This window comes from Penaeus chinensis, chromosome 41 (genome assembly GCF_019202785.1).
Source record: "Penaeus chinensis breed Huanghai No. 1 chromosome 41, ASM1920278v2, whole genome shotgun sequence".
NCBI lineage: Eukaryota > Metazoa > Arthropoda > Malacostraca > Decapoda > Penaeidae > Penaeus > Penaeus chinensis.
The window spans coordinates 24568988-24581354 of NC_061859.1; the positions used below are offsets into that span (position 1 = coordinate 24568988).

Genomic DNA, 12367 nt, shown 5'->3' on the forward strand with positions numbered 1-12367 from the left:
AAACCATCAAACAGTTTGATAATCATCAACATGACTAACTTTTAAGAGGCGATGATTTGATATGAATTGATAGGTGTGCAAAATTAAGATGTGGACTCTTTCTAAATTGCCAAAGTTAGAAGATTCATGTATGCCTCGCTCATGGTGTTCTCACAAGAGCTAACAAACCTCCACCATGTATATTCTGGCAAAATAAAATTTGGTAAACCAATCCAAGTTCAGTCTTGTCAGATTATATGTGGTGAGGATTTCTTAGCCATTGCTGTGCCATCAGTCACAGGTCACGGCAAGAAAAGGTGTCTCATCATGAGTTACAATTAGTGCTTAAACCTAGCCTGCATCCACCTAAGATGAAGTTCCATGGCTTCAACACCTTTGGTGGTCAAATAAAAGGCCAACAGACCCCATGGTACACACTGAGCCAGATAATCTTTAACTGTGATGACAGATCACAAAGGTGGACTGCAGGCTCTTACACAGTTTATTTTGGAGGTTTGTTGTTCTTTGGCTGGAGTCCCAAAGACATTGATGAACAACTGTGGGCTTACTTTCACCTTTGCATGTAGTTGATTTGGTCAGTATTGTTGTTATGATGTGTTCTTAACATGTATACATGCACTCTTGGCATTATTGGGTGCCAATAAAGAGAATGTAGCTTTTTATGATATACAGAAGAAAAAATGCATATATCATAGTGCAGGTAATGGAATGGATTAAAAAATTGTTCTATATTTTTTTCACAGCTCGCACAGCCAAGGGGTCTCTGGAGTGCTGTGTTCAGATAACCAAGGACTGTGTCTGGGTGGTAAGATTGTGAGATCAGGCATTAGATCTGTATTTTTCAACATCAGTCAGTTAGATATCAAATTTTAATAATAAAATTTTTATGTGAACATTTTTATTACCATATGGACTGAATACTCATTCAACATGACATAATCAAACATCTAGCTGTATAATATAAATTTTATTTTAGATTAGATTTACATTTTAATAATTGCAAATTTAGAACTGCAGAAACAAAGTGATTTTGTATTTTTTCCTTGCAGTTCGAGGGAAGGCCTCTGCATCTTCCTCAGGAGTGATTTCAGCTGTTGCAGAGAAGGCAGCCATGCTTGAACCAGGAAGCCCACAGCCAGTTGTGCTTCTTGAGTCAGACACTAGGTAAGTGTCACAGAATAAAATTTATTGTAATTTATTTATGACAATCAAGTGGCAACAAGATTCTGTGAGATATACATAATGTCATAACATAATATGATTTTATGAAAATTATGTAATGTTTAAAACATGAGTTGTTTTGTAAACTTTGTCTATTAGGTACAGATTGTAAAATAAATTTTAAAAAGAATATGACATACTTTCCTTAGATGGGCCTCCATATATGGTAACCTTCCTGGATCTTAGATCTCAGTTTTTGTGTAGGGTGCTCGTCAGCACATATCAAGCAAGTAAAATTGATTGCTAGGGATGTAGGGGAGGATTATTGTGTAAGTGTATGTGTAAATGTTGGGTTAGTGAGGTGCTTGTTTACATTGTTTAGACTGTTTCTTTTTCTATGAGGTGCTGTTCCAGCTACACAAGGTGTGTGGGAAGAATGAATGCTTGTAGGAGTCAGTCATGGTCTGGTATGATGGAAATTTGATGTGGGTTGAGATTCATGTGTTATTTGTTAATGTCTATGAGGTTGTTTGTATTCTTGTAAATAATTGTGTCTGTGGACTTGTTTATGTGTGATTTCATGCCAGGTATGCATGTGATTGTGAGTAATGAATCTGGCTTTCTAGAATTGACCTGCTCAAGCTTGTCTATGTTGTGTTTGGTGTAGGGTTCCTGTACAGGTTGACAATACTTCATTGTTGGTCGTACAAGTGTATAGTATGTTATGTGTGATGTCTGGTGTGTTTCTCCTTAAATGACCTCCCCAAGCTCTCTTTTGGTTTTGTCTATGATGCAGTCAGTGTTTGTGTTGAAGTGAAGACTGTGTCTAGCTCAGGGCATTTATGAAATGTTGATATTGGCTGTGTAATATGGAGGTATCTTGAACTGGTATTTTTAGCCTGGTGAATTGGAGTACCCTATATTTGTCTATTGTAAGTGTCATTTACCAAGTCTTTTCCAGCTGTTCAATGGCATATATTGAAGATTTCTATATTAATGGGCCAAAATAAAAGACTCATCAGCTAAAAGTTTAGCAGAAGTCTTGGGTGTACAGAGTGGGGGATCATTAATGTGCAACAGGAAAAGTAGAAGCCCAGAAGAGATAGTGACGGGGTCATCAGAAACAGCATCAAGTAGGATATGCTGGGGCCTATGTGTCAGAAAAGCAGTGATCTAGTGAAGAATAGGTCCTGTGGTCCCTCTATGGGGACACTTGTCAAAAGTATTGGCAAAGTCAAGCAATTTAGCATCAACTTGTTTAGTGTCTTGTGTGTCTAACTGTTGGGCAATGGCATGATGGGTCATAGTTAATTTTGTTTCACATGATCATTTAGGACAAAAAAACATATTGTCAGTCTGTAGGGATATGGTTATGATGTGTTTATGTAGCATGCATTAACATTTTTTGCTGTTACCAATAAATGGTCTCTTGCAGGGAGCTGAATTTTTAAAAATCTACTGTCATTTGTAATGTGCTATAATTGCTTCTATGATTGCTCTAAAATATAGTGTTTTTGTCTGTGTCTGGTTGGTGTGAGATCAGTGTCACTGTCATATAGTTATGGGATAGCTTGTGGGCTGCTTAAGCCAATGAGGTGTATTATGTGTAGTTGAAGCCTGTTTGTGTGGGTGGTGATGAGTGCTGTGAGATTGGTCTCTTAGATTAGTTTGTTTTTCTATTTTTGATATCAGTGAAGGTGTGTAGTTGGAACCTTTTTGTGGGGGGTCATGCTGTCTGCATATTAAAGCATGATAGTTATATATGAAGGTTACATTAGTAGTATATGTTGGTTGGGCAGACCATCTGTTTGACGGTCATGCTAAAGGAAGGGGAGAAGCAGGAGAAAGGAGAAGGAATAGGAAGAGGGAGAGGGATAAGAAGAAGAGAGATATGAAGAAGAGGGATGTTAAGGTGAGGAGGAGGAATGGGATAGAAGGAAGAAGAGGGATAGCAAGAAGAGGAAGAGAGATAGAAATGGAGGAGGATATGGAATGAGTGAGAGGTCCAAGAGTCAAGGGAAATCCTAGTACAGTGTGACTTGGAACTGAAAGACAGAGATTGCAGTCCTCTTGGCAGATAGCTAGAGGAGGAGGAGAGATAGGAAGAGTAGATAGAAGTAGAGGAGGATATGAAATGAGTGAGAAGTCCAAGAGTCAAGGAAAATCCTAGTACAGTGGGACCTGGAACTGAAAGATAGAGATGGCAGTCTGGTGTAAGGACTGATTGGAGTTGAATGTTTGATTTTGTGTTGGTGCAGGTAGTGTGTGTTCTGAGTGGGCGGTGTTTGTAAGGAGATTTGTGAAGTAGGGTTATTGTTAACTAATCCATTGTATAACAGTGTGAAAACCCAATATAGCTGACATGATATCAGCCAGCATGTATAGATCTCTCACAACAGTGGATGTCTCTTTGGCCCTGTTGGACAGCCGTGGTGCAAATGACCTAGTAATTGGTTTGGTATGAGCAAGGTTTAACAACAGCTTTGGTACAGTGGCATAGCTACTGGGGAACACAGGGGCTCCCTATACTCATTCCCATTTGTATAAGGACATTTTTTGTGGCATTATTTTAAGTGCTGCTGGGCTACAAGGAAGTGGAAGGAGTCATTATATGTAAATGGGTCTTGTGTGATGGGATGGAGTGTAAGAAAGACTGTGTAGAACTACATGACATTTATCCTTGTTTCCTTTAACCTTCCTTATGTGTGCTGGTCATTGTCATGAAACTAGTATGTATTTATGCATATATTCAACCCTCCAATGACAGTGCTAGAAATCTCTGGGCATCACTCAATCTGGTGACTTCTGGCAACCGTCTAGTCTTTTGGCCAGGGAGTCCGCTACTTATAGTGGAACTTCCTGCTAGACTCATTTTAGCGAGTTGTAACACCTATAGCTGTACCTGTCATGATGAGTTGGTTTTTCATTATGGCTGTAGGTGTGCCCGGCTATAAGAGGTTAAAGAACATGACCCAATTTTAACAAATAAAAGTTTAACAAAATAAAATTACTTTTAACCCAATGCCGATGGGCATGACATGTATGCATGTGCTATGCCCACTGTGAGTATTTGTTTGATTGTTTTTACACATAGATGGCTACACTTGTACTAAGTCACCAATGAGCCAGTTATGACTACTGCCTGTCTCGCCCGTTTACTCTTTACTTTGATTTACGAAAATATATTACGTTATCTCATTTTGCTGTTACTAATGTTCATAGCATTATAGTATTTATAATGTTTATAATAAAAATAACACCCTCGATATTCATAGCACTAGTAAAAATTACGTTTTTCCCGCCAATTCAAATCACGTAAGGTCACAAGGTCTACTAATTGACTCATTTGTGGCTAAGCACTATCAGAGCCATCTCTGTACAGAGACATTTCACAAAAATATAGAAAATGAGCACAGCATATTCCCCATTTTTTATTAATTTTCCCCGGCGGCATTGGGTTAAAAATAATACATAATAAATTTAAAGTTTAGAAAGGTTAAAAAGGAAACTTTGATGATTAAATAAATTGACTTCAAACTTTCAAGTCATTTTAACTTGAGGTTCAGTCATTTTTATTTTTAATCTTTCAAAATTCTTTATACATTTTATTTTTTTTTATTCATATTGTCATACTGCAAACTACATGCAAAGTATATATTAAAGAATGATGGTGATATCCTCTTTTTCATCCACCAGCCAGTGCCTGATTCACCGAAGCAATGGAGTCACACTTGGTGTTTTCAAGAGTCCTGAGACCACCTAGAGTTGTGGCTCCATCTGTTATCTGGGATATAAGTTCCATTGCTTTCTTGAGACTTCCCATTAGGTTATTGATCCAGTATTTGTTTGGAAATGTTTCAAGTGCTGCAAACAGAGCAAAGGTTGCATTCGATGTCTTATGTCATTTTTAAAATCTCATATCATGTCTGTTTGATTGAGTAAAGTAATTATTTCCATGTTTTGTTTAAGCCTGTTGCAGACCATTGGTAATTTATAGTGATTTCCTTTTTGTAACAATTTAAAGTTAAATAAAGTTCGATATAACTAAAAATTATGTTAATAGATTTAAGTTCTCATATTCATTATTTCATTACTTTTGATCACTGATTACATCCAATAAAGTGTATCAGTAATGTCAAGCAGATGTCAGTAAGAAATAAAGGCCTTGTTTAATTAAATATTTATATGTATATTTTGTATTGAATGCAAAGGTCTAACCTTTTAGAAATAATTAACAAAAACACATCAATATATTTTCTTTTTGTCAAATATCAACCCTTTGCATGAGAAATTAAGTGTTTGTATGAATTGAACTGTGTATATTTGAAGTGTGTTTTTTTCTGCAAAATACTGTATTCTTATGAACTATTAATAGAATTTCATTTACATTTACTTGTGTGTGGGTGCATGTATAGCTGTGATACAGGTGTAAATGAAATAAAATCATGCTTTCAGACCTTTTTCTCTTTCATGTCTAACCTTATTCCAGACTTTCTGTCTGCTTTCTTTATCTTTTTCCTGGTAGTCTTCCCCAGGGCTCTACATGCATACATGTACTAAAGAGATTAATGAGTGATATCTAATATCAAGAATTAATAGTGAAAGCACCATGAGAAATAAAGGTCACTTAAACCAGACAGGCATTCTGAAGAAACTGTTACCTGAGAGCCATGAAAAATATGCAATAATGTATGAAAAATACATCAATTATAAGAATTACAAATGATTTTATACACATAATGCAATAAATACATAAAAACAATCATTGTGAGTGGATTTCACTTAAGAAAAGAAAGCAAAACAAAATCAAGCTTGAACTGCAAACACCAATGAACATTATTTATCAGACTTGTATCATCCCAGAATGACCCACCATAATCTCTTTATTCTAAGAATGAAGGAAAGAAAGAATGGTTAATGTTTAAAAGCAAAATAAATGTGCTAGACATCTAAGGTCATGTAGCACTATAGTAAATGATAGTGAAGGGTGGTTGAGTTAGTGATTATTTGTCAAAGTTGGGTAATGGAATTGACGAGTAAATGGGTTAAGGTTGGGTAAGGTAATGTATAGGGGTTAGATCAAGTGAAGGATGTATATGCATTATAAGTGTGAGAAGTTGTGGGAGGGATCACAAAAAATCGGTCCCATTTGGCTGGGCTAATAGATTATTTTGTAGAGATGGGGGTAGTAGAAGGACGGGGGCATGTGGAAGAGGGAGTAGTGTTGAGGGAAGTAGTGTTATGGGGAGGTGGACAATAAGGTTGTAAGGTAGTATAAGGGAGGATGGGGTAGTTGATGAAGAAGGTTGTGGGGGTATAGTTGTTGAAGTTGAGCATGTTGGGAGTAGAAATGTCTCCTGGGGTGTTGATTAGGGTGGATACTGTACTAGTCGGCATTGAGGAGGGGGTATTAGTTGTAGTGTTCAGAGCCGTGGTCAAAGGAGAGCCTGGGGTCAGGGAATCGGGCGAGTTTGAATTGGTGGAGCTATTTGATGAAGAGGCAAGCCTCATTGCTTCTAATAATGGTATGGTTAATGGTTAATAGTTATTCATTGTTGGCCATGATAAGCCTGGAGTATGTTGGGGAGAGAAACGGTCCACCCCTCAGGGTCGCTTGAGGGGTAAGGGCTAGACAACTAAAGCAGGGGAATACCGTGCCCATGGCTCCCTCAGGCCATTCAGGACTGGCACAAAGTCAGCCTTTCATCCTTTCAGCACGGCTCTCACACCTTAGGAAGTGGATAGTAAAAGGGGTTGGTGAAGGAACAGAAATGAAAAAGTAGGAGGGGGGAAAAAAAAAGACCATGCAAAATTTGTTGAGTCGAGGGCTGAGTCCCAAGGTTGGGGAGTTCCCCAGCATTGGGTCCCAGTCTCCGCCTCCTAAGCCCCCCCACGACAACAACGGGCAAGGGATTGGGGGGGAAAAAAGAAAGAAATAATACTATTTATTATAATAATAAGAGAAAGCAAAGCAATGATCACTCTTCCTATGCCAGTCAGCAAAGATCAAAAAGCAATTGAAAAAGCTATTATTGTAAAACCTTTGCAGATCTTCACAGCCTACTGTTGAGTTTTTTAAGGGTAAATGAATGACAACCTTCATCAGATTCACTTTATACAAGCTCTACTGTATTTCTAAAGTAATAGATCATGTATTCTTTAATTACAATGTACATGCCACACAGAAGAAAATATGTACAATATTGTTTAACTTAAACAACCCAAAATTTGCATTATATATCAATATCACATTTTTTCAAGACCTTAACAAGAGTACAGGCTCAACAAAGTTGATTAAATTAATCACTATCACTCGTACTGCTATCATACCCAACGAGGCTACTCAGTGTATTTTGACTGCCAAGATTCACTCCTATACCACTACAACTCTGACTGGCCCTGCTTTGGTCTGTTGCAGAATTGGGCACATTATTGGACGTTGATGTTTCCAGTGTCATGTTGGACTGGGGAGAAGTACTGTGTTCTTGTTTGCCTTCATGAGTGGAAGATGTGGTTTGTGGATCCACACCTTCCCTGTTGCCTTCCTCCTCCTGTGGCAAGTGACTGGAAGACATCCCTGAGCAAACCTTTTTAGGAATTATGCCCAGATTTTGTGTAGCACCAGAGTTCTTGAAGTTGCTGAAGTTCTTCTGGGATTGGGTGATGATGCCTGTTAAAGACTGGCGGGCATAAGCCTTCTTGGATGATGGGGAGATCTTCTTGTGTTTTAGGCGTGCAAACACTGACTGGGCATCAATCAGTGTTCGTTTCTCATTACGTAGCTGATCTGATGTTTTGGACTGAAACAAACACAAGGAATTTTTCTCATTTCTTTTTAGTGAAACATTATATATCATATATAAACATATATATAAACATATATTTATACATATATATAGATATGTATACATGTACACACACACACACACACACACATATACATATATATGTGTGTGTGTTTGTCTGTTTGTCTGTTTGTCTGTTTGTCTGTTTGTCTGTTTGTCTGTTTGTTTGTCTGTTTGTCTGTTTGTCTGTTTGTCTGTTTGTCTGTTTGTCTGTTTGTCTGTCTGTCTGTCTGTCTGTCTGTCTGTCTGTCTGTCTGTCTGTCTGTCTGTCTGTCTGTCTGTCTGTCTGTCTGTCTGTCTGTCTGTCTGTCTGTCTGTCTGTCTGTCTGTCTGTCTGTCTGTCTGTCTGTCTGTCTGTCTGTCTGTCTGTCTGTATGTATGTACATAAGTATGTATGTGTGTATATACAGTTGCGGAATTATATTTCAGTACACTGTTGGATCCCACTTCTGTACATCTGGCAGCCACTTTGATGTAAACTTAGAGTAAATAGTATTTTCACAAATGAGGTGAAAACTCTAGGTTGTTTGTAAGAGTGTGATTGGTATAACATAAATAATCAACAAGTGTATTAGTATTTTTTGGAAACTATATAAGTCATTTCATCTTTTATCTTTAAATATGTGATAACAAAACATGTAGTATTAATTATCACTGATTTTGTAGCGAGATATTTTTCAAATGCAATTTCCTTGAATTGTTTGTTTATTAAACGGCAACATCTATGGAGGTGAGGTGGTGTTTCCCCTTCTTTCAACACAGCATGTATCAGTTATTATATTTTGGCTAATCAAACATAGAGTGACCTTGTTTCGCCTGCAGCATTATCTAAAACACTGATTCAATAAACGAAAGGCTACATTATATTTTTCATTATAGAACATTAACTTAACAAAACCGCAGTAGGTTTTGTTCAGCTATGAATAGGGTTGATATTTTCACTGCGTGCGCGTGTGCGTGTGCGTGTGCGTGTGCGTGTGCGTGTGCGTGTGCGTGTGCGTGTGCGCGTTCGTGTGCGTGTGTGTGGGGAGGGGGGGTGAGTGTGTGCGTGTGCATGTAATGTTTATAGAAATATGAAGTCAATATTTGGTGATGAGTAGCTAAACAGTATGTATAATTATTTTCGATTATTCTGAATGCTTTTTATCTTGTGCTAAAATCTGACCATAATTGGTGCTGTTATTCTACTGTAAGTCTTGGCATTTCACTGAGGAGTCACATTCGATCAGCCGAGCGAGAAAATATGTTTGCTTGTTTCAAATTGAGCAACTATGAGCTGAGTGCTTCCAAGGAGGGTGAAAACCAAGTCTAACCTTACTCCCTATATATGTGCTGTATGATGTATATCTTGAAAGGAAAATCTTGTTTGTTCTGATAAAATAGGAATTTAATCTCGCTCTCTACGTTTACCAGACACTCATGCAATTTTTTTTCCCCTTGTATTTGTCAGTGTATGTCAAAGCTTTGATACATAATCTTTTCTACCATAGTATCAACACAGAAGAGTGTTATACCATTCATACATAATCTTGATTTGTTAAAAAAAAAAAAATTATTCCCCAGTGTGTGAAAAGTCATCTAAATGCTTGTTTATTCACCTGGAAATTGAGTGTTTTGAAGAAAGAGGAACCAGAAAAAAAAGAAAGAAAGAAAGAAAAAAAGAAAAAGGAAAAAAGAAAAGAAAAAACACAAAATCCTATATTTGATACTCTTTATGATAATGAATTCTTGAATATTAATTTTGCAGCAAATCCTTACATATGCTAAACAAGAAAGAAAATATGTCCGATGCTATATGATGTCATAATGACACGAGAAATCTGATGTGAAGACGAGGCTGATTATCTATCATTATTTACTTTTCAGATGTAACAGATGACATAACTATGAAACGGAGAGGAGTGGCCATGTGACCAATAATAAGTGGGTTGGATATTCATTCATGGTGTTTGCGAACTTGCTGAAAAAGAAGGGAGATTCAGTTTAGACAGATATTTTGAATTTGCTAGAAGAGATATTCCTCCCATCAGCATGTTGCTATCCTTTAGCCCTTCCCAGAAACAACCATATTTATGCAGGATAACTACCTAATATATGCATCAAGGGCAGTTACAAAGTAGTTTGATGACCAAAACTACATGGAAGTTCTTCCACAGCCAAGCAAGGCATGTAACTCAACCCCCATGAAAAATGTTTGGGAAATGGCTAATGAAGAAAGAAAGAAAAAATCTCAATAGCAAACAGATCATGCTAAAAAGGAATGGATAGTGTTATTGAGGAAACCTTGACCTCACACAACCATGTCATCTCTGTTATGGGGTTTAGACAAGGTTTTGAATACCGATAGATTGTTCTTATTACTAGTATGACTGCCCCCAGTATTGGCCTTTCTTTTCTACAATTACCATTTTTCTTTGAACAAATAAAGTGATAGTAAAAATATCTTCAAAATTAATTAACCAATTATTTGGTTTACTGAATCCCCCAGCAAAAAAAAGAAAGAAAAAAAAGAAATGAAAAAAAAAAAAAAAATATGTATATATTCACACACACATATATATATAATATTATTTCCTATTAACTACATGTTATGGCATTTTGCATGAGGGGTTCAAAATGTGTATTGACCCAATTCGGATGGGCATGGTATGTACGTGGTGTCGCATGTGTGATGCTGTTCTTCCCACCCATCTGCCGGGGTGTCTCACTCGCGAGACGTAATGTAATGGACCTCAGGGACATCCGTTATGTATACATGGATAGTTCTGAGATTTTTTCTAATACTATTAATTTTTTCACGTAACATCTAGTTATGTCATGAGGTCATGTCAGTGTGAAGTTAATATATCAATTTAGCTAGTGTTTGAAGTCGTATAAGGATGGAGGGAGTATGGGTTATGAGGAGAGAGAAAGAGAAACATACAGACAAAAAATAATAATGAAAACAAAAAATAAAGGTGTAACTTGGGAGAGAGAAAGGGAAACAGAGATAGATAGATGGATAGACAGGCAGGAAGGCAGAAGTATGTAGAGGTAGATAGAGTGTCAGAGTTGTGTTTATGTATGTGTGTGTGTATGGGTTTGTCCGCGTGCGTAACGTTACGAAGATGAAGTAACGTCACAAAGATGAGGTGATGTCATGAAGATAAAGGAAGTGATGTCATTACAGTCACCATCTTTATTTTCAAAACATACACACACACACACATGCATGCTAACACACACACACGCTCACGCTCACAAACACACACACACACACACACACACACACACACACACACACACACACACACACACACACACACACACACACGCGCGCGCACACACATGCACAAACGCACGCGCGCGCACACATGCACAAAAGCTCACGCACACACACGCACGCACGCACGCACGCACACACACACACACACACACACACGCGCGCGTGCACCCATGCACAAACGCGCGCACGCACACACACACACACACACACACACACACACACACACACACGCACATGCTGCTTTGACCTAATTAGCTACTGTTGCTTCCACGTTTCCCACCAGGTCGAAGCACAGGAATTTTCCCGTATATATAGTGATGCTTGCACCTCATTCTTTACTCGCTCTCGCAATGCCATGACCTGATATTAGCCGCAGATGCTCCTCCTCTGAGGTTGATGACCCTCAACCTTCCACCTCAGCAGCACCTCCCTCGAAGTTACCTTGGTGACGCATTTTGCACCGATCGCCTTCTCGATCTCCCTACTCTTCCACGTTCTTTGATTACTTCTCCGAGGAGAGTGGGAGTGAATGGCTCCCCGGTAGGGCAGAGGATGATATTGACCCTCTTTCCGATGTCAGTTCTTCTTCTGACGAGTTGGACTATGTGTCTCAGGTGGACACAACCCTAGAAAGGGATGAGCCTCTGTCCATGTACGTGGAAAAGCTGAAGTCAGTCAAGACAATGTCCCCACCGCCATGGATTTGGACGTTTCCAACACGCCGTTGGAAATCATTTCATCTCTCTTCATGGAGGATCCTCCTGATCAAATTTGTTCAGGAGACCAACTGGTAAGTTTCGTTATTGCTTTTATGTTCTTTCCATGCTTATCCATACTGAATAAATATTTCTTGCATAGAGCAGTCAGAATGTATTACTTACTTGTTTTTTTTCCACTCCCACAGGTATGCAGTCACCCACCCTCTTGTCACCTCCCCATAATTGGTATACATCACCAACTCTTTATCATGTGCTGCAGTCACACAGGACTAATGTAGACACAGCCTGGCTGAACAGGAAGTTCATCCCATGGACCTAGTAGTGAGGAGGAAGGGTTGTTGATTACCACAGCAGCAAGACGGGATGAAATGTGTTAA

The 12367-nt window shown here is 38.3% G+C and overlaps 3 protein-coding genes across 3 annotated transcripts in view; 1 reads left to right on the top strand and 2 right to left on the bottom strand.

Annotated features, from left to right (window-relative positions):
* The window catches only part of LOC125047423 (ragulator complex protein LAMTOR5 homolog), a 6912-nt gene extending 1295 nt beyond the window's left edge, over nt 1–5617 (top strand). Inside the window, exons 2-4 of the mRNA XM_047645610.1 lie at nt 744–805; nt 1050–1164; nt 4858–5617. Of these exons, the coding sequence (XP_047501566.1) occupies nt 744–805; nt 1050–1164; nt 4858–4924 (244 nt within the window). The 3' untranslated portion in view covers nt 4925–5617. The remainder of the gene's footprint in view (nt 1–743; nt 806–1049; nt 1165–4857) is intronic.
* Nucleotides 1–12367, bottom strand: part of LOC125047420 (cell adhesion molecule 3-like) — a 189843-nt gene that overhangs the window by 80194 nt on the left and 97282 nt on the right. The window lies entirely within an intron of this gene.
* On the bottom strand, nt 7260–7964 carry LOC125047419 (coiled-coil domain-containing protein 130 homolog; the record flags this gene model as incomplete). The annotated part of the gene is given in 1 exon segment (XM_047645606.1): nt 7260–7964. A coding segment is annotated over 1 exon segment (504 nt), but the record flags the coding sequence as incomplete, so codon positions are not given.